Source organism: Eleginops maclovinus, chromosome 21 (genome assembly GCF_036324505.1).
Source record: "Eleginops maclovinus isolate JMC-PN-2008 ecotype Puerto Natales chromosome 21, JC_Emac_rtc_rv5, whole genome shotgun sequence".
Lineage (NCBI taxonomy): Eukaryota > Metazoa > Chordata > Actinopteri > Perciformes > Eleginopidae > Eleginops > Eleginops maclovinus.
In genome coordinates, this window is record NC_086369.1 from 16,809,084 (window position 1) to 16,830,394 (window position 21,311).

At 44.3% G+C, this 21,311-nt stretch overlaps 3 protein-coding genes and 1 non-coding gene across 4 annotated transcripts; 2 read left to right on the forward strand and 2 right to left on the reverse strand.

The window, feature by feature from the left end:
- Nucleotides 1–15: 15 nt before the first annotated feature.
- On the reverse strand, nt 16–6,222 carry LOC134883944 (centrosome and spindle pole-associated protein 1). The gene is made up of 25 exons (XM_063912472.1): nt 6,139–6,222; nt 5,760–5,813; nt 5,569–5,666; nt 5,316–5,393; nt 4,658–4,756; nt 4,228–4,544; nt 4,059–4,145; nt 3,882–3,973; nt 3,714–3,810; nt 3,586–3,637; nt 3,357–3,511; nt 3,103–3,273; nt 2,909–3,020; nt 2,525–2,672; nt 2,288–2,425; nt 2,139–2,209; nt 1,892–2,059; nt 1,655–1,819; nt 1,485–1,586; nt 1,348–1,399; nt 1,149–1,275; nt 921–1,054; nt 766–842; nt 557–683; nt 16–257 (listed from the first exon to the last, which is right to left on the reverse strand). Exons 2-25 carry the CDS (start codon nt 5,806–5,808, stop codon nt 139–141), a joined length of 2,835 nt encoding a protein of 944 aa, XP_063768542.1. The 5' UTR covers nt 5,809–5,813; nt 6,139–6,222; the 3' UTR covers nt 16–138.
- trnar-ccg (transfer RNA arginine (anticodon CCG)) lies at nt 4,968–5,040 on the reverse strand. Its single transcript has one exon. It is a non-coding gene; the product is annotated as a tRNA-Arg (tRNA).
- A 777-nt stretch (nt 6,223–6,999) lies between the features above and the next one.
- Nucleotides 7,000–12,347, forward strand: cops5 (COP9 signalosome subunit 5). Its single transcript, XM_063912107.1, has 8 exons — nt 7,000–7,291; nt 7,820–8,054; nt 8,712–8,840; nt 9,135–9,200; nt 9,476–9,561; nt 9,933–10,044; nt 11,336–11,484; nt 12,029–12,347. Exons 1-8 carry the CDS (start codon nt 7,155–7,157, stop codon nt 12,117–12,119), a joined length of 1,005 nt encoding a protein of 334 aa, XP_063768177.1. The 5' UTR covers nt 7,000–7,154; the 3' UTR covers nt 12,120–12,347.
- A 2,111-nt stretch (nt 12,348–14,458) lies between these two features.
- On the forward strand, nt 14,459–20,483 carry ppp1r42 (protein phosphatase 1, regulatory subunit 42). The gene is made up of 9 exons (XM_063873797.1): nt 14,459–14,713; nt 15,443–15,627; nt 15,696–15,862; nt 16,041–16,179; nt 16,644–16,760; nt 18,685–18,802; nt 18,885–19,004; nt 19,469–19,562; nt 20,234–20,483. The coding sequence occupies exons 2-9, from the start codon at nt 15,496–15,498 to the stop codon at nt 20,319–20,321; spliced, it is 975 nt and encodes a 324-aa protein (XP_063729867.1). The 5' UTR covers nt 14,459–14,713; nt 15,443–15,495; the 3' UTR covers nt 20,322–20,483.
- The last annotated feature ends 828 nt before the right edge of the window (nt 20,484–21,311 follow it).

A 21,311-nucleotide genomic window follows, 5' to 3' on the forward strand; every position in this document is an offset into this window, starting at 1 on the left:
ACGACGTTAGGGTCACATTTTATTAGGAATTGAGCTCTGCAGGGGGTATTCATTCAGACAACACATGCATATATTTACAGTACATTCACAGGGACACTCTCAGCTGCCGCAGGGGGACGGAGGTCAGGGATCTCTCAGCTACGTGTTGCTGTCCGAGGTGCCAGGTCGCAGCCAGGCCTCCGAGGCAACACTCTCCACAGACACGCGCCTCTGCAGGGCCGAGTGCAGAGACAGCTGGTCCTCATCTGCACACCGCTCTGCAGGAAACACACATTAAAGGGTGATCTGCATCAGGTGTTTCTCCGATCTGAACCTGCTGTAGGTGATGCAGTATGAAGGATAACCTCGTACAACTTCTACATCTGTATTGGAAAGATAAAAAGGAAAGCAGGCTGAAATGTGCAAAACAGGGTCGGTTTGAAGTTTGTTTTGATGTAGTTTCTCCACACTGCATCTACTACTACTGGAACATCTAAAGGTAACTTAAATCTGTCTGAAACCTTCAGATTTTACTTTATGAGCATAGATCTCAATCCCTGTGAGTGTTTCCTCTCACCTGATTGGTCCCCGGTGTCAAGTCTCACGCTGCGGTGCTGGTTTCTGGTCCTGACTCTAGATTCAGGGTCCAATCTGGTTTCCGACTGAACATCTGTCCTGATGTTTCGGCCCCTCTGATTCATCGCCTGGACACCAGAGAGAGATCAGCTGTTGTAACTTCAGATACTTCAGTAAAACTTTACTAAACTCAAACTAAAGGCAGCGTACGTCACAGTCTGGTCTCCGGCGGGGGGCGATCCTCTGCTGATGGACTCGCTCCTCACAAGCATCCCCGCTGTAAACATCTGACACAGACAGTCATTACATGTATGATATCCTCGACCTGCAGACGTCGCTCCACACACAGAAACCAGTATGCTCACCTCTGTGGTGCTGCTGGTTGAACTCCCAGATGTTTTGCACATTGAATCGAGCAGCGGCAGAGGAGGGGGTGGTCCTGACTGACGGACGAGTGCGAGCCGACTCAAACGCATCCACTCTGGGTCGTCTTCTGGGTCTGAGCCCAGAGGGTGCAAGAGACGGGACATTTTACTGAGATAACTCACAGCCAGGAAGGACGACAAGAAAGGCTCTTAATCTGAGAGTTGTACCCGCTGGAGGGGATGTAGCGCAGCTCCAGTTGGTCAGTCTGTCCCAGCTGAGCCTCCAGGTGCCTCTGCTCCTTTCTCAGAATCCTCCGGAGGGCCGACAGCCCCCTCATCACCTCCTGCTGACCCTCTGGGGGATGGGAACAGCAAGTCAGGATGTGAAAGACGGGGCTCTGATTAAAAAAACAAGGTGTTATCTGACCTTGTAACGGAGGGGTTCCTGCAGGGCGGGGAGGTGCGGACACTGAGCGCTCCTGAGGGGGGGTAACGTGCATTTTAAACCTCAATCCAAATCCTGCTAACATGTTTCCCAGTATGAGATCAAGTAAATAATCTTACAGTGTGGATCAGGCTCTCCTCAGTGGAGGGTCTGCAGGCCTCCTGGTATTTGAGCCTCCTCTGCAGGGCCGGGACGGGAGGAGACCCCCCTCCGTGCACGATCTGCAGGGAGCACAGCACTTTACAAAGACGTCCCATAAAGCACCAACTTTTCCGAAGCTCTACTGTACCTCAGGAGTACTCTGCGCTTCCTCCTCTGGTACCTCCTGTTCTGGTTCCTGCTCCGGTTCCTCCTGCTCTGGTTCCTCCTCTGGTTCCTCCTGCTCAGGTTCCTCCTGCTCTGGTTCCTCCTGCTGGGGTTCAGCTTCATGGACTCTGGTTTCTGTCTGCCTGTTCTGCAGAGAGGAGAGATGACGGTGCTTTAACTCTCACCCAGTGATGAATGGAGCACACGTGATAATACACACCTCAGTCTTCCTCTGCGGCGTCCTCTGCTTCTCCTCGTGCCTCCTCTGCTCCTCCTCGTACCCCCTCTGCAGACGAGCTCTCTCCTCCACCAGCCTCCTCTCGTATTTCTCCTCCCTTATCCTCAATCGCTCTGCCTCCTCCGCCTGCTTACGCTTTTTTTCCTCCATCTGTAGGGGATGACAGGTTTCAGTCCCCTCCACCAGGGTCTCTGTGCTCTCCCTGCTGGCTCTCAGTTGCGCCTCCTACCTGCTGGAACAGCTCCTCCTTGTACCGGTCCTTCAGTTGGAGCTTCTCTGGCGTCAGCTGATCACTGAAACCTGAAGCACACATCGATGACAGTCAGATATTGCAGCTGAATCCAGAGCTCACATTCCCCCCGGAGAGAGTGCACCAACCTGAGAGCCGGTGTGTCGGGGGGGCTTCAGCTGCTGGAGAGGCGTCTCCTTTCTCCATCAGGAAACACTGTCCACTGCCCCTGGAGACAGGAGTCCTGTGAGGGTCCTTGTGGGTCCTGTGCATGTGCTTCAGGTCACCTGAGACACGGGACAGGTTTTGATAATACCTTTAATCTGGAGGTGTTAGTGTTTGTTACCACCCTTTATGGTCTTAACACAAAGTGTAGGGTAACTCACTAACGACGTTGCCGTTCTGGTCTTTGATTGGGGCTCCCGCTCCACTCCTTCCCCAGGGGTTGAACGCAATCATCTCGGCCTCTATCTTGGCCTCGTATCGATCCATCTCCTCTTTCACTTTTCTTTTCTGATCCTCTCGTTCTCTGATCTGCACACGAGACAAGCAGAGACCTCAGACCTGTAAGTCGGTCAGTGTTTAATTGTCCTATATGAAGGTCCTGGGGATAGATGATCCGTGGTGTTTAGAGGGAAAGATAGGCACTTTATTGATCCCAATTTGGGAAATGTTTGCATTGCAGCAGCTCAATAAAAATAAAATAGCACTCAAGGTATAAAATAAACATACAAAATGAACACAAAATAAAATAAGAATATAAAGTTTGCCTGCAGTCTGAGGGCTTCCTGGTAGCTCTGTGCACGCTCTCTCATCAGCCTGGACTTTTCTGCAGGAGACTCTCCAACTTCCAGCAGGGACACGTGATGCTGATCCACCCCCCTGCAGACAGAGGGACGTAATGGTGAGGATAAACAGCCCATAACCCTGAATTGATCTCCTGAATTATAAACAAAGTGTTAACCTGGACACTGGCTGTGTGTGGCGGCTCTGAGGAAGAGGAGGTCTCTGAGGAGGACTCTGGTTGTGAAGAGGAGCAGGATCAAGTGGATCCCTGGATCCATAGTAGTAGGACGCTGCATTGTGTGGAGTCCTGTAATGATCAGGAAAAGTGGGAGGAAGAGGAGGAGTAACCCTGAAACACAAGCAGAGAAACTGCAATGAGTTACAGATGAGATGATGCTCATGGAACCTGAATAGAAAGGGACAGGGAGCTACCTCGGGTTGGACACGTCTCCGAGGATCTTAGAGAAGTCCCGGTGGTATTCCTTGTTGAAAACCTGATCATGACGAGACCTTCCGCTGTGCTCCGCGTCCTTCAGCAGTCTGTCCTCTCTTGGCTTGTGGAGGACATCCTGTCCTCGACTGTCAGGCTGGGAGAGGAGATGTGTTGATAATGAAATCAAAATAACATCTTAACCGTAAATGGAGCATGATCCTGCTCTACCTGTTTCCCCGGGTCTGAGGCTCCTCTGGTAGCCACTCTGAGTTTCCTCTCCCTGAAAACAAAGGTTTCTCAGAGGGATGTGCCGGCTGAAGCTACTCCACAGAAATGAATCACTGATGAATACTCACAGGATCTTGCTCCTCTGCTGTTCCTCGATCTGTTTCAGCAGCTCCTGTTTGTACCGGTCTTTCCTCGCCTGAGAGGCCGTCTGCTCGTCTACTGCTCCTGAAACAGAGACCCATAAATACTCCTCACAGAAGACAGTGAAAGCACCATGCAACACGAATGATATTTACCGATCAGGAGTCCAGTAACGACCTGAGCTCTGTCCCTGATGGAGGCAGGTAGATCTGCTGCAGGTGTCCTCCTGCTCTCCGGCTTTAGACGGCTAACAGAGACACAGAGTGAGACCCTGTGAGCCACACTCTTCAATTGCTGTGTTTTATTGTTGAGAAGAAGTGCATGTGTCTTACTCTGAGTTCCAGAGCCAGTCGTCGCTGTTGTTGTTGTTGTTGTCTTTAACATCGGGGGCCTGCACCTCCTTTACGTGCCGAGGAGCTCTGACACAAACACAGATAAATGATCCCACCATCACACCTCTTCCTCTCTCTGTGGTTTATGTGTAACAGAGTGAAGCTGCACCTGTTGGCTCTGGGTTTCCTGCTCCTCCTCTGCTTCCTGTCCTCTGGACTCTGTCTCCCCCTGATCTCCTGCTCCTCCTCCTGGTCCGTGACGGCCTCCTCGGAGCTGTACAGGTAGAGAGGCTGCTTCAGTCTCTGGAGTCGCCATCGCCTCCGCCCTCGACTCCCGGTTCTGTCTGTATCTTTATTCCCATCCTCCGTCAGGGTGGCGGCGTCTCTCCTGGACGCCGGGCGAACCCTGGGGGGAGGGTGTGTGTTTGTACGGGTGTGGATGGAAGCTGCAGAGGGAACAGCCTCTGGAACTGGATCCTGTTCAGACTGAAAGAAAAAGCATTTTGAAGCAGAAAAGCACATGCAAACGTTCTTGTTGTACCAGTTTTAGTGAAGGCAGAGCTGCTATTGTTGTGCAAACACTGAATAATTCACTTTACCGTGGCAGAAACAGGAGGTGTTCCCCTCTTTAACCTCCCAGTTGCTTTCTCCTGGAGGAAGAGGTTGTATTCTCTCTTTCTCTCCTCTCTCAGTTTTTCCTGTGAGAGAATACATTCAGAGAGACTAAACACACAACATGAAGAATCATCCAGGAATGAAGGCTAATAATGGCACCTGGTAACAGTATCAACACATGTAAACAATTTGAGAAACACAGGGGTTTGGGATCATGATATGAGGGTCTTTCTATACTGGTGCATACGTGTTTGCAGACTTTGTTCCCTAAAGATGCAAAGTATGAGGTGTCTCCGACCCAGGTGGGACTTGAACCCACAATCCCCAGCTTCGGAGGCTGATGCCTTATCCATTAGGCCACTGGGCCACACAGTAGATTATTAGTTGAGAGTTCAACAAGTCACTGGAGACGTACCTTAATCATCTCCATATATTTATTCATTGCATTACTACCCCCCTCACACTGACACACCTGGGAGTTGTTCGATCCACAATTCATGCAGCATGACAACTAGAACAGTGGTGTGGACACACACACACACACACACACACACACACACACACACACACACACACACACACACACACACACACACACACACACACACACACACACACACACACACACACACACACACACACCTGGACCGATATCTTGTCATGAATGGGCAGCGAGAGACCCTGAGGCTGGGCACGAGGTTCAGTTTTCAGATCCTTTTTCTGCAGGAAGAACAGCAGTAAATATACCACTTTTCATTCAACAGAGGTGGAGTACTAATGTAAAAAGAGAAATCATGCTTTACAACAACTAAAAATAACAACATTGAAGATAAGAAGGTGTGGAAAGAGAACATTGATCCATATGCATGTAGAATAAAGTGAGTAACAATCAGACCTTGGCAGCGTACTGTTGGTAGTCCAGCTGCAGCTCCTGCTGGAGTCTCTTCTTCTTCCTCTCATAGTCATTGCCCAGAAGAAAACCAAAGCCCAAACCTGGAGAGTTTCACACGTACAAAACACAGACCAAAGGTTAGGAAATAACCCTCTAAACTCAGAGAGGAACCTCTCAATCTGTTCAGACGGTACCTCTGTCCCGATCAGGAGAGATCCTCTGAGCTGCTGAGGCTGGAGGCATCTCCACTGGGATCACACACACACACACACACACACACACACACACACACACACACACACACACACACACACACACACACACACACACACACACACACACACACACTTTACATTAAATTAATACAATAGAAGTATAAAACATGCATTTTAATTTGGTAGCTGGCTGTAGTTACGCTAATTGTCTTCATTGTTTATGTTGTTGGGTAGTTTTGCTGTATGTTTCTAATAATTAAATACTCCTTTTTACTATCTTAACATCTGCAAAGTAACTATTACTATAACAATTATTTCTAAAAATGTAGTGACTATAAAGTGGAAAGATATAAAATACCTTTATTATTGACCTTTATTTCACTTCAGAGGGGATTATCGGGGTGTTTCCTCTTCATGCTCCCCGGAAAACGTCCCATGCTTTAGTTCCTCTGTAGTTACACCAGCAGCAGCACATTGAAACCGAAGTATAGCATGAAAATACAAACATTATTTGATATGCTTATTATGTTCCTTCACTAACTCAAACCATTGCTGTCTGATCTGTTGCTGCAAGCCGGGCGCAAAGCATCATTCTGTTGCTAGGCAGCATCACACAAACGCAAGACCACAAAACATTTTAAAGAGAATATATCTAAAACCCTTTGAATGTTCTGTTAAGTAGTCGTTAAATTACGTTTTAATAAGTTAATTTAACCTTAATTAGCTGCAGTTTCTGTTGATTTGTCAAATATTTAATTTCCAAATATTAAAAATACCTCATGGTGTTTTTCTTCAACCCGCCGCTAGATGTCAGCGAATCTCAAACGGTTCTTTTTTTCCAGGACTGAACTATTCTCTCCGGCAGAGGGGTGAATCAACTTTAATATCGGTGATACAAACTTTAAATATAACTTGCAGATCCAATAGTATTTATATAATACAGTTACATTTTAGAGATAAACACAAGTGACATAAAATAAACCAACGTTTTATGTCTGTAACGTTATGACAAACGTTCCCGTGCGCATGGTGTATTGGTATCGTCATCGACTGAACCATTCACTCGGACAGAGGGGTGAATTACGTTTAATATCGGTGATATTACCATCAAAACCGCTTGCAGGTCGAATATTATTATTATCATAATACAGTTAGTTTTGAATGTTAAAGAATTGTATGTAACATAGAAAGACACAGAATTCCCAGTAACATTACGAAAAGCGATTGGTGTATTGGTATCGTTCACTATCATGGCTGCCTGATACTGTGACGGTGCTACAATCTGTGAAGAAATACAACATTTACAGAGTATATCCTGCAGAAAAAGGGGGTTTTAATCAAGAATTAGGGTCTCTTCTGCCTGTGTAGTTCACGATGGCGGGTAGCAGCACTGCTCAAAAGACATGGGAGCTGTCTAACAGCATGTCGGAGGTTCAGAGCATTGACGAAATCTACAAATATGACAAAAAACAACAACAGGAAATCCTTGCTGCAAAGCCCTGGACTAAAGAGTGAGTAAAAACAACAGTATGGAGTTTAATTTAATGTTTCTAATTCATTATGAGCTGCATTTCACTGTGCTGTGACAAGGTTTAACAGCCTTCATAGCTTGGCTCCGAGCTAGCATTGTGTTTGCCAACAGCAATGAAGCTAACTAAGTGCATCAAATTCTGATTAAACTCAGGTATTAGTCGTTTTGTGGGTTGAATAAATGCATTTTTATAAACAGTGAGGCTCAAGATTATTGACTGCTTTATATGTTATGGATGCATGTTATTATATTATTACCTGCAAGAACCACCAACACACATTCATTCAAAAAAGGGAAACAGAGAGAGGCTATCTCTTCAGATTAAATGAATAATTGGCAAAGAAACATGTATACTAAATAAAAGAGCCATGAATTACATTTAAATCCCAATCTAATTAATCATTTAAGATCTTTCTCATCTTCCTAAACCTCTCCTGTAATTCTGTATTTTTTAACAAAGATTAAACTAACAGATGTAATTTACCTGATGACTCCCCTCTCCCCACAGTCACCACTACTTTAAGTACTGCAAGGTGTCGGCGCTGGCCCTGCTGAAGATGGTGATGCATGCCCGGTCGGGGGGGAACCTGGAGGTGATGGGCCTGATGCTGGGGAAGGTGGACGGGGAGACCATGATGATCATGGACAGCTTCGCCCTGCCTGTGGAGGGGACAGAGACACGGGTCAACGCTCAGGCTGCGGCGTACGAGTACATGGCTGCGTACATTGAGAACGCTAAACAGGTCGGACAGATTTCAGGATCAGAGGGGGAAACATCTGCATTAATTCTGACTCTTATGATGTTTGCAACCATATTTCCTTCAGAAGAAAACCTTTAATGTTTGCAATGTGTTTGTGAGTTTTTAAGCCCATAAGATGTGACGCTTCATACAGCTTCCTACCGATAACACTGTGGGAGCGACTGCTTTATTATCCTTTGGTGTATAAGAGGCACAAGAGGCTTTATTCTCACCCATCTCAATACAGTGCAGGACATAGAGGAATTAATTAGAGGAATTACAGGTGTTATTAGGCCTTTATGGTTGCAAAAAAAGGACTGGAATACGGTCTTTTAATGTTTGTTTTATAATGGCTTTCACATCAATGCAATGAAGAACCTTAATGTCTAAGGGGGATCCTTTTGCAGGTTTAGTTAAACCTCTGTTTTATATATAAACCCTCTAAATATGTGCTTTTCTTTTCACAAACACTTTAATTCTGTTGATTAATAATCACTGTACTAAATTAGGGCTGCAACTAATGATTATTTTCCACATTTAATCATTGCAGGTCTAGTTTAAAGTAACACAAAATCCCTGCAGTGAGCACAATGCAGTAAACCCTGTGGTTTATACGTTATTAATTATCTATAACGTTGTATTTCCTGAATTATCCGTCAGGTGGGCCGTCTGGAGAACGCCATCGGCTGGTACCACAGTCACCCCGGCTACGGCTGCTGGCTCTCAGGGATCGATGTCAGCACTCAGATGCTCAACCAGCAGTTCCAGGAGCCGTTTGTGGCCGTCGTGGTGAGGAAAACAAACACTCGTTATTTTTTAATTTCCTTCACCGTGTTTTCTACCTAAGCGCTGATATGTTTGATGGATGACTCTCCATGCGCGACTGATGAATATTCTGCAACCAAATATTCTGTTTACACTTCATGTGGAGCCGCGGAGCTGAAGGCCCCGGGCGAGGGGTAATTAAGCGTGTGTTCCCCGCGTTCTGACAGCCCAGTGCAGGCTGCTGGTGGGCGAATGGAGCGCTCCCTGGAGCTTACTGTGACCCCTGACTCTGTTTCCCTCTCTACTGTATCTCCTCAGATCGACCCCACTCGCACCATCTCTGCAGGGAAGGTGAACCTGGGTGCCTTCAGGACCTACCCCAAGGTACAGCCATACACACCGTGTAAACTGCAGGAGGAATTAAATAATCAGCTGGTTATTATTGAAGTGCATGTGTGGTTTTGTAGGGTTGGTTTAGATTAGATTTAAGGTATTAAACGCAAGTTAAAAATATAATAATATACTCCATAATCTCAAATAAATACTCTTTTAATTGCCTGTTTATCCCATTAAATGAATCCCTTATTATCACTGTAATAATAACGATGTGTTGATGGTTCATTTTGTTGTTATTTACCTGCATTTCCTTGTGTTTTCAGGGGTACAAACCCCCGGATGAGGGACCCTCGGAGTACCAAACCATCCCTCTTAATAAGATTGAAGACTTTGGTGTTCACTGTAAACAGTAAGTGTTTATACTTATATATTTATCACAGAATTAGCATCATTTAGCTGTTAAATAAAATGTGATGCAGGTTTATTTCAAATGTGACATTAATTGCAGATTGTTTATTTGTTTAATCTGAATGAAAAGTGTTATATAAATAAAGCCTATTATCATTAATTATATTTATTAGTATTATTATGTGTGTAGCTCATGTAGTTTCTTTATTTTGACTTGAATATTATCTCTATTGTCTTTTTTATTATTTGAAGTGCTGCATTTCTTGTGTAAAGCACTCTAATCTACATCTCCTGTATGCACGCTCTCTATAAATAAGGTTGCTTACAGTTATTACTGTGTATTCTCTATAAACCTGTGTGTTATTTTCCCAGGTATTACGCTCTGGAGGTCACCTACTTTAAGTCGTCTCTGGACAGGAAGCTGCTGGAGCTGCTGTGGAATAAGTACTGGGTGAACACGCTGAGCTCCTCCAGCCTGCTGACCGTACGTATTAAATATATATATATATTCCTTATACTTCAAACGGCTGGACATTTCCTAATTGTTTGACATGTTGATTAATGGTTAATTATTCCTCTATAACTCACGGGGACGTGCGGTCGCTCGCTCGTGATGCAGTGATTTATTATAGAGGCGCTGTTTATTGGTTTAGGTAGTAAGCTTCATTTAAACTGAGATACAGTAAGTGTTGGAGTGGGCTTTATTAAGGATCTAAAACGGCCTGGTTTACAGGGATTATCAGGTTAGTTAGAAGACTTTCTGATTTATAATTACCTTAATTAGGGATATTTGTTTACTTTTCACTTAAAATAAGAGTCCTTTCTGTGATGCAGTCAAGTTATGTGTTTTATCAAATGTAAGGTAAATAGTTTTAAGAGTTTAAAGCATGTTCTTATTATTAAAGGGACTTGTTTTAGAATGTAATTGTTGTGTTTGATTGGGTCCGAGTTTTTATAATCTTTATAATCACCAGTAAAAAATATCAAGGTTTACATGACGGAGGTTATTTTTGGCCAGGATAATCTTATGAATATTTAAAAAATATTGACTTCTTAATTAAATGTACGGTAAAATGATCCCAGTGTATTTAAATTGTATTTTAAGAATTGAAAGGATTTGGGGATTATTATCTGGATTAGTTTTATTATATTTTACATATTCTATTTATTTATTTGTTCATTTAAAATTGACAGTATTTTAACATGTCGGAGGTAGCAAAAAATGCAATTGTACATCAGTATAACCTCAGCTATTTTGGCCAATGTATTATATATTCCTCATTTACGTCCATGCCCCCCCCCCCAGAGACTGAAGCCCCCCTCCCTTTGTGTCTCTGTCTAAACACTGGGGTTATCCAAACAGCTCCTCCTCTGCGTCACTGTGGATGAAGATGGATTGACTTCCTGTCAGAGACGAGCGGCCACTGGGTGACGGGCTTTGTCAGTCTCTATATGCTGCCCCCCCCAAAGGGGCCCCATGTTTTTGTGCTTTAATTACCTTAAAACACAACCCCACCTTCAGCAAACTCCTCGTTCACCTTCAGCTTTCTCCAGACCTGCTCCCCGTCTGCAGGACCCCCTCCTGCTTTGTGTTCTGATGCTAAAGTGTGTGTGTGTGTGTGTGTGTGTGTGTGTGTGTGTGTGTGTGTGTGTGTGTGTGTGTGTGTGTGTGTGTGTGTGTGTGTGTGTGTGTGTGTGTGTGTGTGTGTGTGTGTGTGTGTGTGTGTGTGTGTGTGTGTGTGTGTGTGTGTGTGTGTGTGTGTGTGTGTGTGTAGAACTCGGACTACACGACGGGCCAGGTGTTCGACCTGTCGGAGAAGCTGGAGCAGTCGGAGGCTCAGCTGGGCAGAGGCAGCTTCATGCTGGGACTCGATACTCACGACAGGAAGTCCGAGGACAAGCTGGCCAAAGCCACGCGGGACAGGTGGGCCTCAGATTACTGCAGGAAATATCCAAGTTATTTCATTAAAACAGCTTCAGTTCAATGACTACTGTCTGTTATAATGTTTTGTAACCCTGATGTAACATATGTTTGTATTCCTGCTTTAATCCTGTTTATAAAATGCTGTTTTCATCAGATTGGCAGCAACCCTCTATTAGGTTTTAACACGGATTAATCTGCTGATTATTTCCCCGTTAATTACATTTAAAACATCTATAAAATGCCAGAAAATAATAAAAAGATATGAAACAGATAATAATTAAACCTATTTAATTAGTTAATTTACTCAGAATGAAACTCTATTATTGATCTGTAGTGGGTTTAAACCCGTTTCTTTACAATAAATGTGATTAAAACTGAGAAATAAAAGTGGGGGGGTTTCAGGTCTGGATATTCCTGTATTTAACCAGTAAAGCCTCATAGGGGTTAAAGATGTCTCTGCAGCGGCTCAGTTACACACCTAGATTAAAAGCCTTTTATATGGATTATTTAGTTGGAATAACTGAATGAATCTTCTCTATTTTAGCTGCAAGACGACGATCGAGGCGATCCACGGCCTGATGTCTCAAGTGATCAAAGACAAACTCTTCAACCAGATCAACACGTCTGCGAACTGAGACCTGGACCAGCAGCTGGACCTCCTCTGAAGACCAAGACCAGCAGCTGGACCTCCTGTGAAGACCTGGACCAGCAGCTGGACCTCCTCTGCAGACCTGGTTCCTGTGCTTGTTCAGCTCTCTGTATGTCTCTGCCCGGGTAGGATTATCTGTGATTTGTATTCAACGATAGGATTAGGATTGTTTGGACTGAAAACTCATAAAAAATAAAAACCGTAAAAAGTGAAACTGCTTTTTGTCTGTTTTTCATTCTTAAACTAAACACGATGTAGTCTCACTACAGGAAACATGAAGCTGTGACTCGTATCACACGAGTATGAGTCCAAACGTGTCTGTAGTCCTGGAGATAATTTACCCAAACTCAATTCCAGGAACTACTTTTACTTTATTTTAGGAATTTCTACTAAAAGATTCATGCACTGAGTCCTTCAAACTACTGCTTCCTTATCCTCCCCCACATTCTGTCCTTTATTTATACTTTATTTGAACCAATTTTACGTTATTCTAAACAGTTGGTCTTTACCCTCTATCGTCTTCCTTATCTAAGTATTCCTCCCTTATTTCTTTACAAATAGGTCCTTTTTTGGCACATTTAGAGGTAATACTTTTGTACTTATACCTACTAAGGAGTGTGTACTTGTTCGAGCTCTACAGCTCCCTTGATGCTCTATCACGTTGAACATTTCTACTACATTTTGATCTTAGTTTTAACCAATTTTCCTTCATTTGGATTGAAGAAATCTTCCTCCCCTCATGTGTTTCATACTCTTCTGTGGAAAAGGGTGTTTCCCACTTCAGTGCTTTTAATGTTGGTAATTTAACCATATTTTGATGCCCATTCTGTTATGAAGTATGTTTTGGAGTGCTTCTAGCACCTCCTCTTAAAGTAAAACAAGAGAGTGCTTGTTCTGCAGCATTGTCTCCCCTGATGCTTGCCGTGCGTTCTCCCGAACATTTGAACACACCGTGGTGCATTAAGGCGTCACTCAGTGGCAGCAGCATTACATAATGGAACAACAAACCCTGTCCTCTGCAGAGACTCACAGCTCTGTGTGTGTGTGTGTGTGTGTGTGTGTGTGATGCAGCGCAGGAACACAGCCTCACACTGGAGGCCATTCACCCCGATGGTCTGCTCTGGATCCCTGCAGGAACACACCGGCCCGGCTGCTGTCCGGTCTGGTTTTCCTGGCATTGTAATGGCTGAATGTATATTTTTGATGTCATGTATCGCAGAGGAACCGTCCCGGGGGGGGGGGTCTGTTTTCTGTCCCGTGCACGAGCTCTGGCACCACGTCCTATAATGATTTTCTTTATGTCCTGCAGGGCGTCCAGGGCAGCGTTTTAGGAACTTATTAGATTATATTTAATGGAATTGAAAATAGGGTTTTGAACTGAATCACTTGGAAAGATATTTAAATACATTTCATGCTTGACGCTCACAGGGCTGAGAAAGTATTCAGAGTATGCACTTCTTAAATACTTGAGGTGATTTGAGGAATCAGCGGAACATATTGAACTCGTTGCACATAAATATTGTGATTATCTCCAGATGGATATTAGTATGCATGAGTTAAAGTGGGAGAGGGACATGTATGTAAATTCAAGCAAGTCAAATGGTGGGCAGCCAAAACATCCCGTGTATTTCAGCTCCACATGAAGACAGTTCTCCATTAATATGAAAGGCCTGCAGAGGAATGCTGAGGGAGGGGTAGTGGAGCAGATTGATGAGGCTGATGATTAATAGCTGTGGGGGCTACAGTATTAGGATCTAATGAGCAGATCTGGAGTGTTTGGTTTGGCCCTCAGAGGGACTCACCCCTCCGAGTTGATCCCGCCTCACACTTCCTCTCCGCCATGTGCTCCTGCATAAGTGCTCCCCCCCCCCATCTCTCTCACAGGAAACCAGGTCTCGACGTGATCTAGATTAACACTGCAGGGGTCACTGAGGAAGGGGGTCCTGTGTGGCCCTGAAAGATGCACAGAGATGCAACTTAAAGCCGGAAAATAATCGAAAATATCTTGATAGTTTATGATTGCAAGCAGAAAATGCAGTTTCCAGCCTCTAGTGGGGGGGTTTCCAGCGTTTCTCTGCTGAATATCAAATTAAAGTGAATAAATGTGGCCTTAAAGACATCTATGGACGTTTAACACTGTGTCCCTATTTAATGACATTTAAAAGTACCAAACCATTAACCTAAAAAAGGACCTTATATTTATTTAAGTATTTCCCTAAAAACGGTGCCAGTTATTCGTGTTTTGCATCTGGAATCTGGTGACCTCCCTCTGCCGGTGTTGCACTGTATCCGGTCACCGTCAGATCCTGAGGTCTCCATGGCAACATCAAACAAACACCGTTTCTTTACCGCAGTTTAGCTAGCAGCTAGTTAGCATTTCGGGATTTCCGGAAGACTTTTAGACAGAATAAGTGACTTTACTCAGTGTTTAGGGAATTATCCTCCTTCTCTCTGAGTGGGGTCCTCTGTGTGACAGTGATAAAGTACCGGTCCGGTCCCCGGTCTCTGGAGGGGAGAGAGTCCGTTAGCCTTCAGCTCCTGTCCCCGGTCTCTGTGTATCGATCCGACAGCCTCCATCAGGTGAGGAAAACACACACACACACACATACACACACACACACACACACACACACACACACACACACACACACACACACACACACACACACATTATAATGAGAGACTTCATCAAAATAATGACATTTTCATAACTTTGTAATATTTACTAATTCTTTGGGTTATTATTTATAGATTGTATTTTATCATTAAAAAAATGGAAGTCATTATTTTCAGATTTCATTGTATCATTTGAACATTAATCATTATTTTAGATATTTTGTTTAAGAACGTGTTCTTATTCAATAACTTTCTTAAACATGCAGTCTTTATTTTGAGGTTTTATTTAACAATTTTATTTTAAAAATCATGTTTTTTTATATTTTACAGCTGAACCTTGGCTTCCAAAATATAAAATAATGTTTATTTGTCAGGTATAATCACACACACCTCACTGTCAGGTCCGGCTGATAAAGGACCCCCCTGTTTGCTGAATGAAAGCGTTTCAGTCTGAGGGGTCAGCCAACCTTTAGCCTCTTAGCATGTTTCTGCACAATACTGATCTTATATAACCATCAATTATCCCTCGCTGTGATTTGACATTAGCTTTAAAGCCCGTCAGAGTCCTGTGCAGGGTTAATCTCCAACTGTCATGTATGGTTATGACTACTGAAGTAATGTGGCATTTTAAAACAGTTATTCTAAGGGACGTTTGTTTACCTGGGGAGGTCTTTTTGTCTCTTCTCTCTGCAGTGTCTGCTGAACGCTCGGCTGCCGCTGAAAGGACTCGTCTAAGAGGAGCCACCATGGTGCGTCTGACCATCGATCTGATCGCTAAATCTAGAAACCACTTCAAGAAGAAAAGAGGCCTCTCCTTCCCCGAGTATCTGAGGACGCTCACACACCTCCACTTCTTCAGCAAGAACATCGAGGACATAGTAAGTCCTTTAAACTCTGTATTCACTTCCTCTCCTCTGCCTCACCTTTAACCTCCTCTCTGTTTCAGGGGGATCTCTCCATGTGCAGGAACCTCACCGTCCTCTACCTGTATGACAACCACCTCACACACATCTGCAACCTGGGCTTTGCCTGCAACCTCACACACCTGTACATGCAGAACAACAACCTCACGCACATCGACAACCTGCACAACCTGCAGAGGCTCAACAAGCTGTGAGTGCTCACCTTTAAACGGACCGTTTGTGCTTGTAGACTTGTACTTATATGTACTTGCAGGAGAGTATTTAAACAATATGGCTTTTTGTGTTGCAGTAGGATGGGAATACTTCTTACAGTACCTTAACAACCTTTACACTTTAACATGCAATCTATCTTCTTCCTTGTCCTGCAGGTACCTGGGAGGGAACAGGATCGCGGTGGTGGAGGGTTTGGAGAATCTGCCGGATCTCAGCGAGCTTCACCTGGAGAACCAGAGGCTGAACCCGGGGGAGAAGCTGCTCCTCGACCCCATGACCCTCCTCTCCCTCGCTGTAAGACTATTTTTACCCTCCTCACTAAAGGAAAACACTCACTGTTAAAATCATGTGTGTTAAAAAGGTCAGAAAAAGAGTGTGTGTGTGTGTGTGTGTGTGTGTGTGTGTGTGTGTGTGTGTGTGTGTGTGTGTGTGTGTGTGTGTGTGTGTGTGTGTGTGTGTGTGTGTGTGTGTGTGTGTGTGTGTGTGTGTGTGTGTGTGTGTGTGTGTGTGTGTGTGTGTGTGTGTACCTGCTTCACTGCCAGCAGCCCAGCCTCCGGTTTGTCTGGAAAATTAAAATAAATTGCTGTGCAAATAAAGAAGTTCCAGCACTTTATAATTGTGCCGTGAGAGATCTTCAAAACCTGGAGGAAGATTTAGAAACAGAATCCTGGAAGATGGAGAGAACAAATCTGATGAATTATGTGTGTGTGTTTCTATGTACCCCCTATATAATAAACTACATTCTGTTCTCCGCACAGGAAAGTCTCTGTGTCCTGAACATCAACAACAACAACATCGATGACATCAGAGACCTGATGGTGCTGAAGGAGCTCCGACACTTCTCTGCTGCAGACAACAGACTGCACAATCTGGAGGTACACTTATCTCTCTGACTGAAAGACTTCTCCTCTGAGTAAATTGCAGCTCTGCATGCCGTTAGAGTCAGCGTGCCTTTGTGCTTGTCGGGATCAGCAGGGACGTTGTTCTGCAGCGATGTATGAAACGAGATGGAGAGCCGGGTTCTGAAGAACCAAATCCTGCAAATCCCGCCGAACGCTCCCAGTCTCCCCGGCTCGCACAGGGTCAGAATTATTCAACAAATCAGCGAGACGCTCCCCGGAGGTTTCCCCCGCTGACAGCTTCGAACAAGCAGCAGTTTCTCTGCCGGCTTTTCCTCTGCTGGAGAATTTAAACGAGCAGCTCTGAACTTTATAGGGAGGCAGAGACACTGACGGCCTTGAAGTGGCCTGTTTCTGAGCCTCTTTGAGGGAGGAATTGATTAAAGAAACTAGAGAGGTGATCCTACCCTCTCTCTCTGACGGCTTCAAACAGTTTCTCTCTTTCCTCGGTGGCAGACTTTTACTTGGGACTGGTTTTGAGACACTTTGAGGTAGGAACTGATATGGACTCAGGCGACGTCTGAGTCCCTCTCTGTCACAGAGCTTTTCTAATCGACCCTCTGCTGAGGCTCACTGAGTTTCCTCTGCAGGTAATTGCCGTACACGTGTCATTTTTACCAGATATCTCCCATAATTTATTCAACCCGTCTGCCTGTATCGACCGGCGGAGACGTCCCTCTGCAGGATCAATCCCCCCCGCTGCAGGAAGCTTTATGGATTTTTAAAACAGATTATGACAGGCAGTCAGCCGGGTGACGAATGGGAGCGTCAGAGGCAGGTTCATCAGCATCGTTAGAGAGGAGGGTCCGGCCTCCAAACGCCCACATATATGTGTGTTATGGAGGGGGGCAGCTTGAGTGACGGCCCTGACACGATCATTTATCAAAGCCTGGACTCGGGGGTCCCCTCTGTACTGATTGCAGAGCGAGCTGGAAAAGTGGAAGCGCTTTTGGCCAAGACAGGAAGGCGAGGAACAATCAGAGCGTGTCCAGAGAGGATTCATATTTCAGCCGGCGATTAATGCGCCTTTAGATAAACACACAACTGCAGGCCACGGCTGCAGATACACGACACCCCCCCTCTGTTTATTAGAGCCGACTGACGGGGTGTTTATGGTCTGCATGTTCCCTGCACACTCAGGATGAATATGCATCATGTTTACTCAACAGTTTCCTGCTCAGACTCACACTGGGATTAATTAAGGGTGGAAATTCAGCTTAATATCAGGACTGGAATTTATGGTTTTTATCATCATGGATTAATCTGCAGATTATTTTGCAGACCAAGTGTTTAGTTAGTGTCAGAAAACAGTAAAAAAAAAAGTGCACTGGATCTCCCTAAATGTTTTGTTCTGTCACTTTTATAAGACGGAGAAAGCAGCCAATCTTTTTCTGAAGTGAAGAATAGCTGATCAAGATATTTGTAGATTATTTTTCTCCACTAGTTGTTCATCCTCTGATCAGTTGTTATTATCCATCATATTTACCCAAACGTTTCCTGTTTACTTACTCGGCAAAGATTTAGAGACAGACTGTTATTAATTAAGGGTGGAAATAAAAAGCTGCATTTTATGCTTATTTTCATCCTGGATTTTTCTGCAGAATATTTCCTAGATAGTGTTTGTGTCAGGAAACAGTGGAAAATGTCCATCCACTTTCTCAAAGTCCACTGGATGTCTTTAAATGTTTGGTTTTGTTAGTATAAGAGTCATAAATATTCACTTTTATATGACCTTAATCAGAGACAAGCAGCACATCTCCAGATAAGACAAGCTGCATTTCTGACAGTTGCTGCATGAAAATTAAGATTATTAATTTTAAGAGCATCTGTTAATTATGTTTCTGGTGATCCTGTAATTGTAGTAGCTCTATATATTATTTAAAGTGCTCTGTGTTTCCAGGAGTTGGAGGACGTGTTGGGTCTCTTGCCTCGGCTGCTTCACATGGATCTGAGAGGGAATCCTGTCTGTAAGAAACAGAAGTACAGAGACCGCCTGATCACAGCGGGGAGGAACCTCGGTGAGATATTCCACATCTTATCTCTGCATGAATATAACAGTAAAATATACAGAGTATTTTAATGCATTGTTTGGGTTTGCAGAGGTTCTGGACGGCAGGGAAATTAACGAGATGACCAGACAGTTCCTCATTAACTGGAAAGCGTCTAAAGAGGCCAAGAAGAAGAAGCATGTGATGAGCGGACTGCTGATCCCTTTAACCAGTACGTCTCTTCTTAATGCACTTATTACATACTGTTTTCAACACGATTATCCTCTCATTTCAGTAGCTTTTAGCTTTTACAGGGATTAAAGGGTCTTTACTGTCTTTGATTTAATTGCATGTTTCTGCTATAAAACAGTGCAATTAACCTGCAATGTGCAATACAATCACATGTTGTTGCATGTTTATACATTGCCTGAGCACATATGTTACTAATGTCACTTTAAATTGCTGCTCCTCATTGGTATCCATTAGTTCACTTATTCTTCTCTGTTGTTAGTGCTTTTTCTCTATATTTAATCACTTACAGGAATGAGCTGAAGTGTCCCTAGTAAAACAATGGTTGAGTCATAATTTGTCCTCTAACATTTTGATTATTCATTTTTAACTTCATGCTGCTGCATTAGATTTAGCTCATTTAACTTGTGTGTTTTCTGATATGTTCTGCTGGGTTTCTGCTTTCAGATGACTTCAATGTGGGTCAGGGTCCACACCCGGGTCAGAACACGTACAGCCCGGTGAAAATGCAGCGCTGGAAGCCGACGCAGCCGTCTCTCAGGTCCACACCTCACTACAGTACAGACAGTGTGTGTGTGTGTCTGTGTGTGTGGGTGTGTGGGTGTGTGGGTGTGTGTGTGTGTGTGTGTGTGTGTGTGTGTGTGTGTGTGTGTGTGTGTGTGTGTGTGGGTGTGTGTGGATGTGTGGGTGTGTGGGTATGTGTGTGTGTGTGTGTGTGTGTGTGTGTGTGTGTGTGTGTGTGTGTGTGTGTGTGTGTCTGTGTGTGTCTGTGTGTGTGTGTGTGGGTGTGTGTGGATGTGTGTCTGTGTGTGTCTGTGTGTCTGTGTGTGTCTGTGTGTGTGTGTGTGTGTGTGTGTGTGTGTGTCTGTGTGTGTCTGTGTGTGTGTGTGTGTGTCTGTGTGTGTCTGTGTGTGTGTGTGTGTGTGTGTGTGTGTGTGTGTGTGTGTGTGTGTGTGTGTGTGTGTGTGTGTGTGTGTGTGTGTGTGTGTGTGTGTGTGTGTGTGGGCTTGTTTTTTTGTTTTGCAAGGATAAGTGGGGATGCAATATTGTTTATTTTTCATAAATTTTGTAGTTTTTAAAATATTTTTGTATTAAAATTCTATGACATAAATAATAAAAATATAATAATTGAGTTCTCTGTTCTCTGTTCTCTGTTCTCTGTTCTCTGTTCTCTGTTCTCTGTTCTCTGTTCTCTGATCTCTGATATCACAGGGCCCAGAAACTAAAGATGTCCATGAGCGGACTCCTCAATCATGTTTCTGTCTCAGCATCGCCCATCTGCAGTCAAGTGGATGCATAACACACACACACACACACACACACACACACACACACACACACACACACACACACACACACACACACACACACACACACACACACACACACACACACACACACACACACACACACACACAGCGGTTGCTCTGTATATTTACCCGGACACAGAGCTGTCACTGTGGTGAAGCTGCAGAGACGTCAGAGTTTATTCTACAGCATGTTCTCAGATGTTTGGATTTGATCTGTCTTTTAAAAATATGTATCGTTGAGAATAAGGAGATTAAAGAAATGAATAATGGCTCATGTTCATGTCTTACCCTCACGTTCACAGCTGGTTTATTTCAGATTTCATTGCTGGTTCTGAGGAAATAAATAACCTCTCCACCTCGGAGAGTTTCTGCATCTCTCTGCTGCAGGAGCGTGATGCAGAGTGGCACCATCACACTATCTAAAGCTAACACAGCCTGTGACAGATGGCTGCTCTACAGAGGAACAGTGTGGATGTATCAGTGAGGAGAGTATTAGGGGAACCAGCTTACTTAACCCTGTTCTAATGAGTGGCCTGCAGCTCCACTGTGGCTGCATCCCTACAACAACACTGCTATGAAGAGCACAGGATATTATGAATAATTCCTCTCATTAATCCACACAGTGATTAATCCCTGACTCTCACAAGAATTTCCTCCTGTTGATTGCACTTTATTTATTAGCTGTTTCCAAAGGCAATCAGTCACATGGTTCTCAGCTCAGTTTACGCCCCTGCTTCTTTACTCCTGACCGTGACGGGCACATTTTTGAGGTCGATTTCACCAACTTTTCTTGCCACTTTTTGATAGGTTCATAAAGCAAACACAGGGTCAGGTTCGCAGCCAATTAGAGAGGGGTCTCTGCCTCGCGGAGTTAGAGAGGCAGAGAGCATGGGGGAGTGATTAATTACTCCGGCTGGGTGAGGTACATGTCCGCGGAGCTGTTCCCAGTACATGTCCTGAGGTTTACGCACAGGTGAAGA